The sequence below is a fragment of the Acanthaster planci genome, linkage group LG07 (assembly GCF_054643075.1).
Source record: "Acanthaster planci isolate LZ-2023a linkage group LG07, COTS_SCS, whole genome shotgun sequence".
NCBI lineage: Eukaryota > Metazoa > Echinodermata > Asteroidea > Valvatida > Acanthasteridae > Acanthaster > Acanthaster planci.
Window position 1 is genome coordinate 5,723,136 of NC_141783.1, and position 22,197 is coordinate 5,745,332.

Genomic DNA, 22,197 nt, shown 5'->3' on the forward strand with positions numbered 1-22,197 from the left:
AGGCCAAGGCTTTGAAAAACTAGCTTCGAGGCCGGCCTCAAGACCTCCAACACTGAAACTGAAGTGGAATACAAACGGAAGTAGAATATGGGGAGTCAGGTTGGGGGAGATTCAGATTGGCACAGTTTTTCTTTCCTTGCCTTCAATCTCTGCGGTCTGGGTTTGACTCCCACCTCGGTCCACACCTGGATTGGGTTTTTAAGCCCTACCCGATTCCCTGGGTTTTAACCAGAATATTCCTTTGGGGTTTTCCTCCCACCTCTAAAACTGTAACTACATGTACTTCTAATTTCAATGTGCCTGGGCCTTCCAGTATACGCAATTGGTGCATCACTTGGAAGAAGAATAATTCATAACGAGATAACAAAATAGATCTACTTTGAAAAACTTTGCTGCCTCGTGAACTCAACACTGATTCCTGTTATGAAAAAATTGAAATGCATGTAATTTTTAAAGGATTTTGATACAAGAGCCACAAATGTATTTTTTATTCTTTCATGCAACTGATGTTAGAAATCACCTTATCACCTCATTGTTTGAACAAGCTTACATGTACATGCACATTTGTTGGAACATCATGGAATAAACTACAGGCTAAGTACCATTTACAAAATGACAAAAATACCAAGATTTGTATAAAGGGGTTTTGCAGATATTTGATCTTTTTTCCTTAAGCTGTGTGCTGCTGTCAAGTTAATATTTTTCTATTTAAAAAAAATTGAGTTAGATAACCACTTCCTGCTGGGCGTGGCCGGGGTCTCCAAGCTCAGACAAAGGGAACAGGGCCTTGTAACAAAAGACCGTACTCGGAACAAAATACCAGGCTGCTGGGAATCACCAACACTTTTTCGCTTTAAAAAGTGGAGATAATCCAGCATTGTTTTGAAACAGTATACCACGGTTTGGGGCATTTAGAGCGAGCGGATTACCACCGGGTAAAAAGTGCTCCACCACCGCAGCAATGAGCCACATAGCCTTGTTGCATATTAATCTGGCCCCTATTGAAAAGAAGTCAGCAGCACACTGAGCCAGGTTTGTGAACAAAAGAAAGTTATATAACACTGCACAATCTGGGCTCTTTTTATAAGGCTGCAGGCCTGGTTGAAATACTCAGGCGTCAACAAATTTTTGTCTGTCAGACTAGAGTGGCACCAGACAGTCCTTCATGTGTTTGTAAGTGTCCAGTAAATGAAGATAGGAATTTTAAAGAAGTTTGAAAACAGAAAAAATGATAAATATCCCAGCCCAGCATCAACGTTGATAACTGCCTTGGCAGGAAGTGGATAATCAATCAGTCATGTTCTACAGTGCCATTTAATGTCTTGGTGGATTTTAATGAATGCCATAAAGAATCCACCAAATGCACCCAACTGGAGGACGACATCTTCTACACACCGTACACTGGCACTGGTGAAAATTTGAAGTGATTTCAGTTGGAATCATGATTCAGCATCGATTATAAAAAGGCTGGATTTGCCCAACACTACTGGATTGGTCTATATGTACACGTACAGTATATCACAGAATTAAATATGTTTAATACTTTTACCATAGCTAAGGGAATCACGAAGTGTCCTGTCCATCTTTCTTTGAACCCTATGTTTGGAAGTTGTTCCAATCTCTGCTCCCTCATTCTCTTCATCTGCGGGTAATAGTGCTTGGGCTCTATTGGTACTTGGAACAACGAAGAGTCTGTGATGATCATTTGAATTAGTCGATAGGTCATCTGTGTAGTTTGCATTTCTGAAGATAGTTGTCTGCAGCTGTGAGGTCTCTAAGCCAAACATGTCCTCCTGGGAGGAGACCATGCTTGTCCACCTTTAAAACAGAAATTACATTAAGTATGACTAAACTCAAGTTAGAAAATCAAATTAGCATTGAGTTTAGAATCAGAATGGCTTCTCTTTGGGAGACAGTTGCCAAGACTGCATACAAGCTTGGGAATGTTGCGTAAGCTGTAGGTTTGCTGGTACACCATGGGAACTATCTCTTCAGAAGAGGTGTGGTTCTGGCCGTCCTCACTCTCTTGAGATGGCCAGAGCATCCTGGCCAAAACATCCAGTTTATACTTGACGGTTCTTCTCAGAACCACACCTATTCTGAACAGATAGTACCATGTTGTACCCACAAACTATGGTTCGGAATTTGCATTTAATTTGCTAAACGTTTAAGCAACATTTCAATTTGCCGTTTAAACGTTTGGCCAACACAATAAAGGCCGCCACAAGTCAGCTCAGTTTCAGCCAAACAAGGGAGTTTTGGCAGGTATGTAGCTAAACAACAATGCATATTTGTGTGTATGTCCTATTATTGACGACATAGGACTTACGAGAGGGAAAGAGAGAGAGAACAGAGGGGAGATGGATGCAATTTATCACTGTGTAATTATGAGGAATTCATTTAGCCTGTTCAGTGGAATATTTTCTTTCTTTAAAAAAGATGAAATGTTTTGTGGAAGACGTTTATGCATTTGGAGGCTTGGAAAATGTCTACATCCTATCCTACATGTATTTGCCACAAATTAATGTCAAGAAAAGGACATGAAGGAATATTATTTAATTTATCCAGGGTTGTACAGCAAAGTAGTAATTCCCTCACTGCTAAAAAAAAAGCCTGGATGGGGGCTAGGCATGGTCCAGGCTGGGTGCCCAAGGGGGTCCAGGTTTTTCAATGGTAATACTGTTTCTTGGCAACAGATATACTCTGGGACTGCTTAAGTGTAACGACCCCACCAATGGCTGCTCTGCTTGCAAAGAATCAACTTAGTACATGTTGCAATTGGCTGAGGATTTACAATCAATACATCTACCCAGCAAGTCTTTCTAGAAATAGAAGCATCTCCAAAGATGTGTGGCCCAGACCCAAATACTTAAAAGTATACATTGTGTGTAACAGAACAATAGAGCTGTCAATCACTCCTTAGGAGATTTCTTTTTTTGCAGAGCTGGAGTGGATTTATTCTAGAATTTTTTTTCATCAGGACTTGCCCAGCCACTTGAAAATAATCATTTCTCTTCCAACATATTTTTTGGTGTATTGGCGTCCAAGTCAGACAAAATCATGATATTAAGTATTAAAACAGCTGTACATTTTTGTTCGGTGTTTAAACAAATTAAACCTTGGGCAGGACTGGATAGCGCTATGAATTTTTTCTGCTCGCTCAAACACTAAATAGGGGTCTGTTTATGCTTTTGCCTGTTCTCAAAAATGGATAAAGCAGGAATTAATGGAATTCGATATGATGCATGTACCAGCAGAATACACCCTGGAGAAAAATACCAGAAAGTAAATTTTAACCTTTTTTATTCAAGTGAGATTTGGCTATACGAAAAGCACATTTGCAGCACCGTGACGGGGTGCATCTCACTTAGTGCTGTAAAGGGTTGTGATTGGACGGTCACCATGTGAGTGGCGCGCCAGCGCTGAAGTTAAGCAGGCAGCGGCACCAAGGCTAAAGATGCAGTACGCACAAAGCTTCCTCCATCCAGTGTGGTCACCACATTGTTACCACAAAGAATTAATCCTTTTGGCAGTAATGAAGAAAGTGCAGTTTTGAGTTCGCTGACTTTGAGAGTTCCTTTGATTTGACCGGGTGCTGAAGTGTTTCAAAATGTAAAGACACGGATACTGAACATGCTGAATGTTGATTGCGACATTCTGAGAATTCTGCGTTCATTTGTGCATGGATGTACACATAGCCATTCTTTGTAGCCATTGTTTGGCATGCACAAGGGTTTATCCACTACGAGCACAGGGAAAGGATTCCCCTCGTTTTCTGTTTTCTCAGAATGACGCAATCTACATTCAGCATGTTCAGAATTTGCATCTTGGCATGAACAGAAAAAAAGTCCTTTTTAGCTTGTTATACATATATATGTATGATAGATAGATAGACAGACAGACAGACAGACAGACAGACAGACAGACAGACAGACAGACAGACAGACAGACAGTCAGACAGACAGACAGACAGACAGACAGACAGACAGACAGACAGACAGACAGACAGACAGACAGACAGACAGACAGACAGACAGACAGACAGACAGACAGACAGACAGACAGACAGACAGACAGACAGACAGACAGACAGACAGACAGACAGACAGACAGATAGATAGATAGATAGATAGATAGATGGAATAGATAGATGGAATATTTGATAAAAATTAGAGAAAACATGCTTTCCTTAGAGTTGCTCTTTAGAGATTGGGATTGGGTTTTAATATGCTGGTCTACTGCATGTACATGTACATATATTTCACGGGCATGCTTTTATTGTCTTGGTTTTATACTGTAAATTGTACTGACATAATACCTTTTCAGAGAAACCTAGTTTTCTGTTTATAAGCCTACCATTCATTCTGAATGTTGCGCCTCAACATTGTTCCAAGGGGTCCATAGTCATAACAACCCCTGACACCTGAAGGATGGAGGTATCCATAGCGACTGCACAGTCCAATTAGCTTCTGAAGTTTGCCCACCTCTTTGCACATCCTCAAAAGAATATTGGCAAGAAATAAGGAAGCCAGTCAATTTCACAATAAAATAAACAAAAACAAATCTTGCGCTCACAACAAACATACACACTGTAAAGTTATAGAAAAAGCCGGATTATATTTTCAGACAAGCGCATTCCAATATTAGAAAAATTATACAAAAGTGCAAATACGATTATGTACATGCAGTGAGCCTTCTGATGATTCAGTCAATGAGCTTGTCTTATGGGTACAACGCACATACATTCACAGTGAGTACTGCACAACAAAGGGCAAGCTTACGGATTATATTCATTAGACTTGATTTCACTAGAATATTAATGCAAGCAATTCAAAGTCGAACTCAAACCACTTCTAAGCTGATGGACAATACCAAGTATCTGGCAGAAAGCGGTACCTTGGATAGTACACGTAAGTGACCACTTGTTATCTATGAAGCAATTCTTGACGCATGCCACTTAATTGTCACAATTACAGTCCTTATATACATGTACATGTACAGGATAAGTGAAGACCCTTTTCTCAAAATATAACACAGAGTGGATTAAATGTGACGACACAACATAATAAAAAGACCGTTATCTGTCGCACCTTCAGTTATTTTTTTAATCCGGTGGCTTGCAATATGTCCGTTCTTTCTAAAAAATTTCTCATAGACGAAATCTGTAGCACGATGCAACGTATCGTTTCATATCAAAATGAACACTCAGTTCAACAATGCAAATACATGTATACATGAAGCATGGGATTGACTCAAGGTGAAAACACAAGGTGCACAGATAAAACAAGGTTTGAAGGTACCATACTGCATACACATGAATTCAAGATCAAAACCATACTGCTCCACTCACGATCAAATGTATGCCTTGTAATTGATAAAACACTGACTTGCTCCAGTCCGTGTGTTTATCAATTACTGGGCATGCAAGTGATGGTGAGTGGACCAGTAAGAAGTGGTGTTTGATCTTGAATGGAATACATGGTATTGTAACGAAATCAAAGGAGGACCCCCCACCAGTATAAATTGTGGGTTCCAAGTAACCAATCAACAAGGCGGAAAAAACACTCAAAATTAACCACTAAAGTGTACATGGGCTCACTTACCTCAATACAGAAGACATTTAGCAGTTTAATGATAGATTTCAAGGTATATTTAAAGTCTAAAAATAATTTTACCAATACTGCCTGTAGTACAAAACAATTAATTAAGCTAGTTGCTCCCTGTTTTAAACAGGGTGCAATGAGACAACAAGACTCACCTATGTGACCTGGTACATTATAATCAGGAATAAGTTGCTCAGGTTGGTTTACGTAATGGCCAATTGCACTGAGGAGGTTTGTTCCAAGCAGATTCAAACAAAAAGCGTCAGACACCTTACAAAGATTCAAAAAGTACATTATTCATTAAATATTTTAAAAGGAATATGCAATTTCCACTGGTCATGAAATATTATTCATCTCTTAAATCTTACTTAATCATGGTTGGAGATTACTCAAAGATGTGAGAAGGTATTATAGTGATTATAATGTACAATTGTGGGCGTTATTGCATCTGATTTTGCAATGGTTTGTTCATCAAAAATCTGCTGGTTGGTACTACCAAATATATGGATATGCAACTGAATTGAAGGTGGAATATTCGAATAGTAATATATACGAATTGACTCGGCCCTAGCACCGGTTTGATGAGACGAGCGCAATTTCACGAGATGGAGGGGCCTGTGTCCTATCCATGGAGATCAATGCTTGTCAGGAATCATTTAAGTTGCACTGCACCAAATACGTGCCCATAGACAACAGAGCAAAATTGAACCAAAACAGCGCCACCTGTTGATTCTTGGGAAGAGGTTTGCCTCTGGTTTTTCACTGGAAATTCAAGATTATGGCCAGAAGTTCACTTTTCATTTCAATTCTATTGGGGTTGGCAACACAAATTTTTTCATTCGCCTTTCCCTGAAGATACCCCCAAAATAGCAGTAAAACTATGCTTTCAGCTCTAAATGTAGCTGCCCGCCTCTAATTCAATACTGTTGGCCACAGGTTGAGGCTCTTTGTGAAAGAAACACTGTGAATTTCAAACTACTAATCCCAAAGTCATGATTTATAGAAATATCTCTATGATCTTTGCTGAATATGGCATGTCTTATTGTAAAAACCCTGTGGGATCACACAATATTAATGAGCTTGTGCAGAAATACAACCACTTGATAAAAATGCACCCTTATGTTAGGAAGCCAGATTAATTTATCATTATGCACTTATACATAATGTAACTTATACATGTAGGCCAAAGTGTTCGAAAACACCGACAAAGAAGCTGCAGAGTATTAAGAAGGCATCAACTGCCCTAACACCCAAGCATTCCCATGCCCAAAGGCGTTCCAGAGCACGCCGCTCTAGAAACGGCCTCCGTGGTCACCTGAACGCGTGCCAGCGACTTCACTCCCGGCCCATTGATGCTCGGATTTGAGCATGGAGGAATAATTTGAGGAACCACTACCAGCTGGCCATCATCGCATTAACATCACGAGGGTCTAAGGCGCGGCGGCTCATAAGAATACATCTTTACAAGGTACCTGGTAGGGCCAACGTGTTGTGTCTTCAAATTTCTCGAAACAGAACACGCTCGTGTAGATTCAGATCAAAACTGAGGGAGGATACAAAGACTAACCTTGGCCACAGAGTGAACAAAAATTGTACGTGTTTCTCTTTTCAAGGATCCCGGGTTTCCCACCAGCTGCATTTGTATGACATTGTTGTGAGCAAGGTGCTGTTTTCACCGCATTACGTGCACATGTACATGTACATTGTACATGTACATGTAGTAGTAGTCCATGTCTACGACCAAATTCGGTCTTTTAGGGCTAGGGTGCAGTCTACTAATTCAAATGACCAGGTCAGGTCATGAAGCATTAAAAGAGCCCTCGCAGTATCACTTGAAAAAGGAGATTGTTTGGCCCCCAAAATGTTGAGATTGTGTAAATCGTTGCCAGGATCAACTCCCTGGGTTTTGGGGCTTTCATGTGAGAGCAGAATGGCTAAAACATACGGTGAAAATGGTCCGAGAAAGTTGAGGATTGCCACTTGAAAATATGGCTGCAATTAGACTTCGGAAAAAGCACTTTTTGGGGGAGTGATTTTGTTTGGTGGAAATAATTAATAAATGTAATTGGTTAACCCACAAAAAATGAAAGAAATTAAAAGATTAGGGACCAGACAATAATTTAATTTGTGTTTCGGAAATTTCAGGGATTTGGTATGCATGTTATTGGGACCTATAAAGTTCTGATTTTACACTGTTTTCTATGGGGCTTGTACCCTTTAGGGTGCATTCCACCAAGTAGTTGTGTTTCTGCACGCGAGGTAATTAATATTGTGTGATCCCACAGGGTTTTTACAATAAGACATGCCATAATCAGGAGGGATCATAGAGATATTTCTATAAATCACGATTTTGCGGGGTCTAGTAGTTTAAAATTCGGAGTATTTCTTTCACAAAAAGCCCCAACCAGTGGGCCTGGATAGAGGCGGGTGGCTACATTCAGAACTGAGCGCAAAGTTTTGCTACTATTTTCAGGGTATCTTCGGGGAAAGGCACCTAAAAATCGGAAAGTGAACATCTTGCCATCATCTTGAATTTTCAGTCAAAAACCGGAGTCCAACCTCCTCCTGAGAGTCAACAGGCGGCGCTATTTCGGCCCGGTTTGCAGTCTGTTTTCTATGGGCGGGTATTTGATGCTGTGCAACCTTAGAGCTCTAGCTAGCTGCACATACATCGCCAGTCATGCGAAATGTGACGTCATTTAGAACCAATAGATGCTGTACAAATGAATTGAGTACGCGCGCAAGTTGGTTCACGCGCAGGTACTCTCGCTAATGCTTTTTACACACAGAAGGGTGCGTGAAACACATTCCCTTCGGCACTCTATCCGGTTCGTATGGTGTACTATTTACGACAAACATTTCTTTCTCTCTTTTGCCTCCCTCCAGGCGACGCAACGACACGATGCGACGGCACGACGGCTCCCTTTCGTCGTGCCGTCGGGTCGCACCGTCGCCTTCTTGCCATTACGTTTGTACACACACGACGCCTCGCGTCGTACCGTCGTGCGTCGGGTCGTACGTCATGTCGTACATCGCGTCGCCTATTACGTCGCCTGAAGCACGACGCGACGCATAACACGACGCACGACGCGACGCGTCGTGTGCTGTCGCCCTTTGCTTCATGGTGTTTATTGAGGGCGCTTTTACTGTTTTCTTTCATTTCTGTCCCCCGTGCTTGCAAAGTACATGCTATTTACTCTTTGGTGTTGATTTGTTCTTGTTTTTATCTCATCCATTCCTCGATCAGGGTTAATTTTGGTCATGTTTTATTAAGAAAAGAAAAAAGAACAAAAAGAAAATCGGCATATGTAGGAACTGCTCTCTCATAATAAGTGGAAGCCCAGAATTCGTCACTCTTTAAACCCAGCCAATGATTTCTTTTTAATACCTTTGATGCAGTTCCCGCTTGTGGTAGATTTGTAATCTTATAGATTATATATAGATGTGTATATAGATGTGTATATATGTGTGTATCTCTCTCTCTCTCTCTCTCTCCGTGGTCCATCCCGGTAATTTCTAAGTACTACTCCCAATTCCCCAGACAATTTGTCTATAATTGTACGACTGCAAGTTTGACCACGGGTTTAGGAAGTTGTCACCGAGCCTGCTCTATAATAGCCTCAGATTATTCCGTCGTAGTCTTCCTTCAGGCCAGTCTTTCTCGTTACCTTCATCAGCACCACACTTTCAAAGATATTAGTCCATGTTTCTGAATAAAACATTATACATACGCTATTATCATTGTGGCTGTGTCTTTTTTTTTTAAGTCTGTTTGGCCACAGACATGTATAATTTCTCCTCTGATCCGCATCTGACATTAACAAGCACGTTATAATGATTAATGTATTGTATCTTAAAATAGATTAAGAAATATTGTAGCGGACATAATATGAGAATCATGACACCTGCTAACATTATTTCTTTGTTTACTAGTTTACGCCTTTTATTATCAGCCAACCAGTGAGAATTAATTCGTTTCCGGCTAATGTAGTGAAAAGTTTTCGCACGGTTTACGAAAATACAAATACCCTCACGTTAGAGAAAGCATCTTTTTAATAATGAGAAAAAACAGGGATTCTATTTAACAGAAAAATTATGAATTAGCAGTGAAAATAGATAAAGGGCCTAGCTTGAAGACGATCTATTGCTGAAGTTGGGGACGACTTGGCTTGTCTTGACTTCACAAGTAGCTGTAGAGTTTGCAGTAGACAGGCTTGCAGTAAAAGAGCTTGAATGGATGGCGAAGATGTGTTGGGCTATATCATGTTTAGGGTTCAAGTGCACAGTCTTTCCTTCCCCTCGACTAAGTCAGGTTTCGGAACGGAATTCATGTGGCTCTGGTCCAGACCACCCCCTGTCCAGCAACGTATGCATGTGTGGTTCAATAGGCTTACACTGGTAATGTTTTTGCCTAGAGCAGGACAGGGACGAATTTGTAAGTATGGCGGGTTCGATGGAAGGAGAAATCACAGAGAGACAACAAAACTGTCTCTGTGCAGTCCAGTAGTCAAGTGAAGTGTGCCAGGAAGGTCACTAGCTAGGGAAGTTATCAGCTCCTTCTCAAGGACTCGTGTGGCTGCTTGCAAGTTCTGCTACCAACTGCCCACACGCGCTGCCAAGCAACCTGCACAAATTGTATGACCTAATTCTGGGGGAGTTAGGATTTCAAAAAGTAGGGCAACAAAATTAATTCTATTACATTTATAATAATTAGGAAGATCAAAATTAGAGCAGGAAAAGTTAAAACAACGTCGTGGCTCATGTTATTTATTTCCTGGAGATAAGGTTGATAGTTGGTCGTGACGCTCTTTCTAATTACATTTGATTAAAAAAACAAACAAACCTGTTCTTTCACAACTCACTCTTAATGGAAACACAAAGTTAGAAAGCATGCATTAAAAAGAACAACAGAAACAAGACCTGCTACCTATTCGCTCTGTGTGCGCTACCGCCATAGACACGCAGAGCCTCGATCTGGCAGCTTTTTCCGTGTATGTTGGTAAGTAATTTTGAGCATGGTGCTGCGTTGGTTCTTCTGCCATCTATACTCTACAATTGGACAATATTTCAAAAGCTGTCAGTTCAAGGCTCTGCATGCCCATGGCGGCAGCGTACAAAGAGCGAATACCATGTACTGGGTGCAGGCAATTCACTATTCAAGTGAGGATTTCTGGTCAGCTCATTAGCATTAAAAGTAGCAGCCCAGCATTTCTCTGAAAAAAGGGGATTGTTTGGCCCCTGAAATGGTGAAAATGTGTAAATCGTTGCCGGGATCAACTGCCTGCGTCTTTGAGCTATTCTTTGAGAGCAGAATGGCTGAAAAACTACAGCTGAAAAATGGTCCTAAGTGCCCAAGAAGGTTGAGGGTTGCCACTTGAAAAATGGCTGCAATCAGACTTCGGAAAAATCACTTTTCGGGGGCTGATTTTGTTTAGTGAGAATAAGTAAAAATGTAATTGGTTAATCCACAAAAAATCGAAAGATTAGGTACCAGACAATAATTTCATTTGTGTTTCAGCAATCTCAAGAAAGTTGGTATCCATGTTATTGGGCCCTGAACAGTGCCGATTCTACACTTTTTTCAATGGAGCTTTAATTAGTGGACTGTACTGTACTATGCCAGTGCGGGGGCGTAAATAAAAGAAAACTGTAAAGGCGCCCTCTATAAACACCAAGAAGCAAAGGGCGTCGTGTCGTGCTTCAGTCAACGTAATAGGCGACGCGATAAACGATACGACGCGACGCACGACGGTACGACGCGACGGGCGACGGTACGACGCGACGGGCGACGGAAGGGGCGACGTTTAGGCGGCAGTAAATGCAACATGGAAAGGACCTAAGGCAGCACGATGCGACGGCACGACGCGACGCGCGACGCGTCGTGTGTGTACAAAAGTAGTGGCAAGAAGGCGACAGTGCGACCCGACGGCACGACGCAAAGAGGCCGTCGTGCGGTCGCGTCGTCTGGCTGCGTCGCCTGGAGGGAGGCAAGAGAGAGAGAGAAATGTTTGTCGTAAATAGTACACCATACGGTACTGCTATCTGTTCTTTTCAACTGTTGCAACTGCATTGTTTTAAATCCCTATGGGCCAAATTAAGTAAATAGATTTTTTTTACAATCAAAAATGGCTTCATTGAATTTTAGGCTGGAATTCTTCAACTGTGCGTAAATTCCCTATACTATAGTTTGGATTTTAGTCGGGCGCATGCGCAGATCACGAAAACCCCTGTAGTTAAGTTTTGAATAGGACCTGGCGGTCTTTGTGTAGCTAGTTGTGGGCGTAATTTCTAGAGAGTGAAGATAACTTGTAGCATAAGTCCCAACTACAGTTGGGACAGTCCCAACCAACTGTAGTGCAGCAGTTGGGCTGGCCCAACTATTGTTGACCGATGTCTGTGGGAAATGTCTCAACATCATCCAAATCAATGTGTCTCACACTTGACACAAACCATCTACAATGTGGCACTTCATCTGTTCATCTAACCTATGACATGACATTTGTGAACAATATGACTTTGGCACATGCTGGGCACGTCATGCATACAGGACCTCTCTGTTGCAGTTTGGCCGGCCCAACTGTAGCGCTCCAGTTGGGACGGGCCCAACTATAGTTGGGACTGATGCTATAGTTGGGGCATAACAAAGACGGCCTAGTGTAGTACTGTACGTAGGCCTAGCTACGTGTTGGTTTCCGCAAATTGCCTCAATTTGGCCAAAATTGAGGCAAAATGGCTGACATCATGATGTATAATGTGATCATTTTGGGATTTGCGTTTATGTTTGTCTTCACAGCTTTTCAGACGACCTCTGGAATTGAGGTAGGATCAGATGATTAGTTAAGAAGGCCGTCAGGGCCGTGGGCCATGTGGACGGCGTTACATTTTTATGACGTACATCATGTACTACACACATGATGTAGGCCTATGCCTACTCTGGTAGTTGCAGAACTACATGTAGATCTAGGCCTAGTTTTACTCGGTTCCAATAAGTTATAGGCTGATATCAGCATATTATTGCGGTAACTCTATCACTGTCAGTAACTACATGTAGGCCTATCCCTGATCACAGTATTAAATACTATTACTATTAGCCCCTCTTTTACAATCTGTCGCTTATCTGTTGCCACCACAGCCCCACTTCAGCTTCTAGGCATGTCTTTAATGCCTGAAATCCAAACTGCAGGATTGTCACAAACTTTGAATCCTAATATCTTTCGAAATGAGACTGACAATTTTACTTACAGAGTTTGGCCTTTTATAATGAGCACCCTAAAGCTTTCCAAAACCGTTCATTTTCTGATGAATGACACCTTGAAACTGGGCCTGTGATATTTATATGCTGACCGTGGGCGGTGCCATTTTGAAAAATGAAAGCAGCGCTTCTTACGCTGGAAGTCAAAGCACCCGATAGGTGCCGTAGGTGCGTAATTCATGTCGTCACAGTATTGCTTAGTAATAAGTTTTGCGCGCTCTTTGCTAGTATACAGTACGCCCCAGCGCTTACGTGGAGCATGATACAGTGACATGCATTTTAATGTTATTCAAATTTAATTTCACCAGTTCCTTGTTTGTCTGTCACCTAAGGTGTAACGGGGAACCAGTTTTGTATGGTACAACCTATACCAGGGCGCCTGTCGGGTGCCTTGAAATCCAACACAAGAAGTGCTGCTTTTGTTTTTGAAAATGGCACCACCAGTAGTAGGAGAGGGACAGTTCTGGACCACACGCCCCCTTTTTACCCCATTTTTGCTCAAAACCCTTGGGTAGTACATCGACTCAAAAAATCGTGGGAATCTTTTTGGTGAGAAAAAATGGGAAAAAATATAAATTACGTGAACCCCCGGTTTTTGCCCACCAAAAACCCCTGGGTAGTACATCGACAAAAAAGGCCCGACTGTGAGGTGCCGGGTGAATATATACATTCTGAGCCAAAACCCCCTTTCACCCACCACACTCACCGCTCGCTTTGGTAATACTCGCTTTGCTCGCTCACCTTTTGAGCCTGCTCCCTCTGGTCGCTTCGCTTCGCTCGCTGTAAACAACTCGTGACAAGCGCCGCTCGCTTCGCTCGCTTCACTGACCTTGAACTTTTGACCCCGGCTGTAAACAACTTGTGACTGGCAATCACTCACAAACAAGTCTCGACTTGCCCGACCTGAACTCGTGACTGGCACCGACCTGCACCAGCAATCACTCACAAAGCAAAAGGGATTTCCCCTTGCTTTTCCAGTCTGAACTCGTGACCTCTACTTAAAGCGTAGCTCTGTTCAAAGCAAAACATGCTATATTTTCAACCACCTTAAATAAATGGACTATATATAAAAAACATGTCAAGTCAAGTCGATAGAAAAAACGAGAAAAATTTCGGAAACCTATATATAAATAGAGACATGAGCAACCTTCTACACAGACCAATACTAAAATATTTTACTCGATTTAAGAAGGCGTTTTTAGAAGATTTTGTCAAGCGGTATAACATTCTGCTACCGACACCTAAAAATAAACATCATACACGATTTGAACTAATAAACGCTATCAAAGAGGATCAAAAACAATTTAGATATCTCCCGCGTCAGTCATATCGGCAGCTGTTGAAAACGGTACAAAAATATAATATTCCTTTTGCAAACAAAGACAGATACGTCAAACAGGACTTTAATGAAGCGATTAAAGCTTACACTCAGCCCGAGGAAATTGCGGAAGTCGACATTAGAAACGTCAGGTGCTTTCAGGGTAATTTTCGCAATTGGGAATTGATACCCCATTTCTTTGAGTACGATTTGATACACTTTTTTGATTTTTACAAAACTGTCATCGAGAAAAAAGCTTTGGAAGAACTGAAAGAAATTGGTTCGTACAAATTGCAAACGGCTCTAAAAGTTCAGTTTAGATTGGAAAAACCTGAAAAAACTGAATTTGGCATATTCCCCTTTCCGAGCAACAACGATGCCGTCGCAAATAAAGCCGACGTTAAAAACGCACTCACTGAACAACGCGAAGCGCAAATAAAAGAGGTGGAGGCTCATACACAAAAAGGCTCGGGCTGGATCTTCGACAAAGTTGTCGCTTTTTACATCAACGTGGTTAAATATAATCCAGTTGGTTCTTCTTACATTCCGTTGCCTAAGGATCTGTTAGACAAAAAAGCAATCATAAACGTCCAAAATAAAGATCAAGACTGTATCCGATGGGCGTTGCGGGCAGCTTTAAAGTTATATTCAGACGACGTCAAAAGTCAGCTGGAAACAAATCCAAAATATAAAATACATGACAAGCGACCTTCGACTTACATGCCGACTGCTTTAAATTTTACAAACGTAAGCTTTCCAACACCAATTTCACAAATCCCACGAATCGAATCGCAAAATAATTTGGCAATTAACGTATTTGGTTATACCAAAAAAGACGGTCTTTACATTCTTCACAAAAGCAAGAAACAAACGAATGCGACAAGAACGAGCAAGCTTGTAGATAATCTCCATTCCCCAGACGAACCTATAAATTTACTTTTACCTGGGGCAAACGTTCTACCCATTCCACGTTACGCACACCCACGTTTAACATTTCTTGAGCGTATTGGTGGCCAAATAAATGCTCGGCTAAAGTGCGGTTAAACCTTTCCACGATTCCTTGAGATCTGTGTACCCCAGGTTCACCCACTTGAATTTGTACCCCGTGTTTAACCATTAACTTTTTAAACTCGCGTTTGAATTCAGACCCCGAGTCTACCATTACGAATTTGGGCCAGGTTAGAGGTGATCGCTTGAAAATTTTCTTGGTCGCTTCGCTCACTTGCTCGGCGGTTTTACTGGTCAACGGTTCTGCCTCTTTATACCGCGAACCCACGTCTACTTCGGTCAAAGCGTACTTAAACGTTTTTCTTTTAACGCGGTCCGAGGGTAAATAAAGTACGTCCATTTGATGCGCGTAATTAGGTTCGACCGATTCTGATTGCAACATTGTAGGTCTGGGTACGTAATTTGGTTTTGTTAAGTATATTTGCCAAATGGCCTGCTTTTTTAGCCAGTTTCTGATAACTGATTTGTCCGCACCGGTCTTTTCGTGTAGATGATCGACCGCGCTTTCTCCTCGCCAGTAACCCTGCGGGCTGTAAAACAACTTTGAAAATTCTCTCTCCATTTTAAAATAAGTTACGCAAATCGATAAGCTAACAACCTTACCAAGGCCGTCCCGGATATAATCCAAACAAATTCGCGAATCTTTTGGTCTTCGGAAGGCTCGTAAAAATCGGACAACTTAGGCTCTGGCGGTAATGGGGTAATGTTTTTACCAGTTACTCTCGAATACGCCCGCAGGACTTCGTCCACGTTTACAAATGTTTGCCGACTCGCGCGTTCTTGTCGCATTCGTTCGTTTAAAAATCTAGCATGTGTACGCGGTTTTGTTCCCATTCTTCTTTCGCTTGCGCCAATTGCTCCAATGCGAGGTCGTGTCGCTTTCGTTCTTCATCAACATTATTTTTTGATAAACTGCTGAATAAAAAATTTGAGCCTGTGAATGCCAAGGCGTTTACTATCGCCCCTCCAACCATCATTAAAGCACTAGCCATTTTTAAAATAAGGTTAAATTAAATATGGATACCGAAATTAAAGATAAATTAATCGAGATTCAAACCGATCAAACGGAGATTCAGCAGATGCTGGGTGATATTCGCGCCGATATAGATCACATCGGTGATATGGTTTCAGAGACCCAAAGTGAAAAATACGAAAACCTGTTTTTTGTAGCGGGTTTTACGTTTGTTGCGTTTTATTTAATTTTTAAAATAAAATAAAAAGCTAAACCGTTTTATTTAATTTTTAAAATAAAATAAAATAAGAACCGTAAATAAGAATAGTATTATATAAAAGTAATGTACACCAAAAAGCTAAACCCGAGTCGCAGGCTTAAAGTTCCTCGCGCGATCAAAGGCGAAAGGAGGGAGGTAACCATTACGCACAACCCGAGCACCATAGCCGCGGGTCACACGTTAAACGTAAAACTTCCAGCTCTAGGCATAGACGAAGTCATGGTACCCGGCACCGCCAAACTCGCTTTTAAACTCGATCTAGACGGAGCATCGGACGATAACCGGACCGTGTATAACAACGTGGCTCGAAACTTGATTTCAGAAATTGAAGTGCGTCTTCAAGGCACGGACATCGTAAGTTACCGGGATGCGGACGTATTTCACAATTTTAAGGACAACTGGCTACCCCTGTCGCAGACTAAAAACATGGCGTATTATGGTTTGGAAAGGGAAAACGTCGCCAAGATACGTCTAGGGGCTGGCGATGCTAATGCCGCTGCGAACGACGGTAAAGACAAAGCGATTGCCGACGCTTTTAAAAACAGATACGTGGTTCCACTGGACACGCCTATGTTGACGGATCACGCTCCGATTTATCCTTCGTGGTTTAAAGAGCCTCTGACGTATCAACTGACTTTTAACGGACACGACAAAGTGGTCAACTCGTCAGATACCGCCGCAGAATATCAAAATTCAGACCTGACCTTGGAATACGAGGTAGTTACCAATCGAGATCTGGCGCAAACACTAAAAAATAAAAAAACGATGTATTACTGCAGCGGCAGCGCTTGCGCGCCCGCTGGGGGCGGACCCTGACGATCCGGAGGGGTCAGACTGGTCTCCCGGTAAGGGATGGATTGGATCAGCTTGTAACACAGGTCATCAAATAATCACCTCCAATTTATTCGTCAATGGAAAGAAAACCCTATAAATTAATACAAAAGGCATGAACCCTAATTAAGTACATAAGTGCTTTAGTTGATTCATGGACAATAATTAAACAACAATGACATCAAATGCAATGGTGTACACGAAATAGACGTTCTGCAATGGCATGAGTGCGTACTGCTTATACATAGCACACATAATATTGGGAAGCGAATATGCTATTTAAGCTAACAGCACAACCCAAATTTCTATTCACGGTGGCTTTGGGGCTTTATGCAAATGCACTGACCACGTGACGGTACAGCGCGAAGACGATGTACATGTCAAACGTTTATAAGTGACCATAAATGGCAATGTGTAATGGATGAAATTACAAAATACCGGCGCTAGGATATGCCAAATACCCCCAAACCCCGACTCACCCAGACACCACGGGTTGCGAGACCTACAGCGATATGCAGGGCCCAGCAACTCCAAGGGAACAGGCTGAAAACTGTCCGAAATGGTCCCGAAATGTTGCACTGTCTCCACCGAGATGGCCACGGAAAGAAAAAGGACTAGACGTGGTCGAAGGGTCGGTAACGCACACTGGGCAGACCGGCATATCCAAGCGCGGTATAAATAGTAAAAATGTTGACAATGCCCGTAATTACAATAAAATGAATCCAAGCGTTTTAAAACAGATAATGAAGTCGGCGGAAGGTATTCCGGCTAAATCTTATGTTATCATGATAAAAATTAAATGGAGCTAATTCCAATAGAGGCGCAAGGCCACGTCAACGTGAAGGGTGAGGGGACCCTCTCAGTTGCTATGCAACAACGTAAACATTGAAAGGATCTTAAAGGCGTATACCATGTGTATGTAGATTATACATGATAAATATACGGGCAACTCCCCACATTACCTATTTGACCGGATTCACTCGTGGAAAAAACAGGCCGTAAACAAGAGTGACACGCTATGGAACATTAGCATCGACCAGAGTATTAAAAGTCTAAAAGGGGTGTTGATTTTGTTTAGAGACCCGACGATCAAGAACCCGCAAAAATTTTACAATCCACACATCACAAAGACGGTCGTGACGGTCGAAGGGAAACCAAATCAACTGTACTCGCAGGGCCTGTTTGAATATCAACATTGGAACGAAATCACTAAGTATTTCGGAGACTCGGATAAAGAATTGGCTAGAGGGACCGTCAAAGATTTAAACTTAACAGGAGTAGACCTAGCCGGCTATCTAAAAGACAAATACGGTCTCTGGCTCGATTTTAGAAGTTCCGACGACAATTCGGCCCACGGATCGGGTAGACCCCTAGGCGGCGGCGGAGATATCGCAATTCAAATGGAACGTCAAGCCGAAACCGCAAGGCCGCTGACGATGTACGTGTTCCTGGTGATGGACGCGCAACTGACAGTGAAAGATGGGAATTTTAAGACTTTAGTTTATTAAAATGAGTCAGATGAACAAGAATCCGCATCGCGCTTTGATCGTGGGCAAAACTGGGTCGGTAAAACTCAGTGGATTTTAAATCTTTTAGAAAATGAATATAAATTCGCGTTTGAAGCCATCGTCATCATCTGCCCGACGCTTTTTAAAAACAAAACGTACTTGGACCGACTGTGGATATACACCGACGAGAACGTTTATCTTTGTGACCTGGATCGGGAAAGGTTGGAGTTAAATGAGGCGATTGAACTTTATCAAAAAATTTTTGACGGGGTTTACACTTTGGTTATCATCGACGATTGTGCTGCCGATCAGTTTATTAAATATCGAGAGAAGTCTAAAAGTGGTTCTGTTTGCACCCTTAGTAAAATGGCTTTTAGCGGTCGACATTACCTCCACAGCTGTTGGCTACTTACCCAAAAGTACAACTCGGTTTTAAAAGATTTCCGCGAGAACACCGCTTGGACTGCGATATTCTACTGTAAAGATCGATCGTCCTTTGATCAATGTCTCGACGAAAACGATGTAGTACCGGACGAAAAACGAGAAGAGATCAAAAGGTATTTACGCGACGTGAAATTTAGTAAACTCGTTTTAAATACCGAACCACCTGCAAATTACCTTGTGGGGTAAAAAAAGAAAAAAATATTATCTTGCTTTATATTAAGAAAAAATGAGAAAAAATATGAACACCAAATACAGTGTATTGCACTGTACACCTGGGGAGCTGGTCACCACCCCGATTGGGACAGCGTGCAGTACGTGGACCAAGACCAGCATTGGTACATAAGACGCGTCAAGGAGGCCATCCACATCCGCCTGAATAGACACAACATCAACAGAGACAGCGGCATCGACATCCCCGGTTTCTGGCTCCCCACCATCCGCCAACACAACCACCGGAGCGCAACGGAGCCATACCGAGGACACGCCCCTTCACGCCCATGAAGTGGAGCGGGCGAGGCCCGCTGAGGTCACCTGTACTGCGTCCGCAATACACGGCGGGGGACACGCGGAGGACGCGGTCCGGCGGTATATAGCAGACCCTGCAGCATCCAGACTTCAGTTGCCTGATGAAGGCTAGCAGCACTAGCAGCCGAAACGTCGCTACCAGCAACACGACACTGCGAGTCATCGATTATCTTTTTATTGTATTTGTCATCCACCGCGGTGATTATGTTTATCTCTTCTATTGAATATGAACACCATTAAGAAAAAATGAGAAAAAATATGAACACCGTTAATAAGCTAAATATGATTGAAAATAATCAGAAACGTTGCGCCAAGTGCAGACATCTTTTTGACTCGGAACATTTTAGAACTAAAAAAACGGGTAAAATAAACTCGACTTGCGACGAATGTATTACAAAGGTGAGAAATCGGCAAGAAAGTGAATAGTGCAAACACGGGGAAAGAAGAGCAAAGTGCCAATTGTGCCAGAATGAGCTCTTCGATTTGATGATTTTGGCGTCGCGAGATTGTAAAAAGGAAAAGGGGAATTGCTTTTGCGTATTTTGTAACAAGTCGTTTGGCTGGGCTAAAAAATGGTCAAACTACACTAGAATGAGTTGTTTGGCGGAAGATATAATTTTTGGCAGCTTTGACAAAAAACGATTTATCGATCAAGACTTTTGCCGCAGCTTGATTCGGGAAAACAAAAAGTGCCCTTACTGCGATAGCAAGCTCCAATTTTTGAACAAAGATAGCGACGGGTTTTGTGTTTTGCGCCGATTGGACTTACGCAAGGGGTACGTCAAGGAAAATGTCGCGTGTTGTTGTTTGCTGTGTAAAAATGTAGAAGAGCACATTGAGTGGGAAACGCTTAAAAGAGCTAAGAAAGTTAAAACCTCTTTGTTGGAAAGTTAATTTGCTTATTTGCTGAAAAGTTAATTGCCGATTTGCTTATTTCTTGGGAAGTTAATTGTTAATTTGCTCCAATTACTTCCACTTTGTTACAATCGAGTTGAAAATTACTTACACTTTGTTATAACTGGGCTAACTCAGCCTGGTTATAACTAATTTTATTTTTAGTTATAATTAAATGATAGTCCTGCTAGAATACGTTCTGCTAGTTGCCCAGTTAGTTATCGCAGCCAACTTGACTTACTATACGATCGAGTACCTGTGCTTTAAACAAACGGTCAACAAATTTAAAACGTATATATTTAAATGGACGACATCAAAAGCATTCTCACCGATTCAAAAACAGAATCAACCTCAAACGTAAAAGATAGACTTTGCGCGATAGCCGTGTCAGGTGAGAGTAAAAAATATCTCGGCAAAGAATACTCGATCAAAGAAATTGAAACCATGTCATCCAAAGATCAAGAAAAGCTTTTTAACCTCTACGAAGTTAAGTTTGGCAAAGAGATCGTTAAAACTCTAGGTAACGCTATTTGAGCCTCTACTCTCGCTTGCTCGGTGTAGCTACCCCGGTTGAATTTTTAGGCTTTAACGTCAACCTAACGTCCGAAGAAGCGCTGACTAAAGACTTAAACGACGACCCGATTATAAGTCAAACGATGGGACACCTACTCACAGAGATCTGTTACAAGTATGGGGTTTACTTGTCGCCACTTACAGCAGCGTTGATTACAACAAAACATCTAGAATTCAACAAAAGTTCTCTTATTATAAAAGAGGATGTCAACGAACGAAGTGAACCAAACAAACGAATCGAACCAAACAAATCAATCGAACAACAACCAAATTCAGACGGTAACTAAAGCCAAAAATCCAAAACGTGTAGAACAAGGTAAAAAATTGGCCGAGCATAACAGGAAGATGAAGCAACAGCTCGCCAAGATGAAATTAGCGGGTAAAGAAAACACCGTGGAAAAAAAATCTAGCTTTACCCAAACAGCCTTTGAAAACAGAAACTTGATATTTTGTGGATTGGGTATCACTGGGGTTCTTCTCTATTTAATTTGGAAAAATAAGTGTTCTACTTCTCAACAAGTTATTCAACCAAAACGAGAAGCGGAGTGAGAGATAATTCCTAACCAAGAACCAATTTTGGATATGGAATGAATTTAAGATTCCTTATATTAAATATGAGTAACGCTAAATCAATCGACTTAAACGGAATCGCCAATACGGTTTACCACGGTGCCGTCGTTTTGGGAATTTCTATTGGATATGCTATGCTGTCGAGTAGGCTTTTTAAAATCAAACCGCCAGATCTAAATAAATTATCCGCCGAAGACGCGTTGAAATTGACCGCGCTGTCTAGCGGTGCATTGGCTACCCAGGGTTGGTTGGTGGCGCAGGGTATTCTGCCCGCGAGTTTTCCTATGAGTAGCAGTTAAGTTTTCTTATTTTAAATGGGAGAAGGAGGATTCGATCTGGAGGAATATCCTCTGTTAGAAAATCAAGAAAGCGAGCAAAGCGAGCGCGACCAAGATTTTGTTGAGAATGATCGACAAGAAACGTCCTTTATAGGAGGTGC

General features: G+C 41.8%; 2 protein-coding genes across 8 annotated transcripts in view; one reads left to right on the plus strand and one right to left on the minus strand.

Annotated features, from left to right (window-relative positions):
- The window catches only part of polg2 (DNA polymerase gamma 2, accessory subunit), a 35,586-nt gene extending 28,257 nt beyond the window's left edge, over positions 1-7,329 (minus strand). For 4 of the 7 annotated variants that reach the window (XR_015425951.1, XM_087139166.1, XM_087139167.1 and 1 more), the window contains exons 1-4: positions 7,171-7,329; positions 5,759-5,873; positions 4,357-4,497; positions 1,550-1,818 (exon numbers count right to left, since the gene is read on the minus strand). Coding sequence is in view for 6 of the 7 variants with exons in the window: in XM_087139166.1 (XP_086995292.1) it covers positions 1,550-1,818; positions 4,357-4,496 (409 nt within the window). In the remaining variant the exon portion in view is untranslated. The other 3 variants (XM_087139164.1, XM_087139165.1, XM_087139168.1) reach the window with 3 other exon arrangements.
- A 4,894-nt stretch (positions 7,330-12,223) lies between these two features.
- mfsd11 (major facilitator superfamily domain containing 11) overlaps positions 12,224-22,197 on the plus strand; it is a 45,312-nt gene continuing 35,338 nt past the window's right edge. Inside the window, exon 1 of the mRNA XM_022233686.2 lies at positions 12,224-12,422. Coding sequence (XP_022089378.1) covers positions 12,333-12,422 — 90 coding nt within the window. The 5' untranslated portion in view covers positions 12,224-12,332. The remainder of the gene's footprint in view (positions 12,423-22,197) is intronic.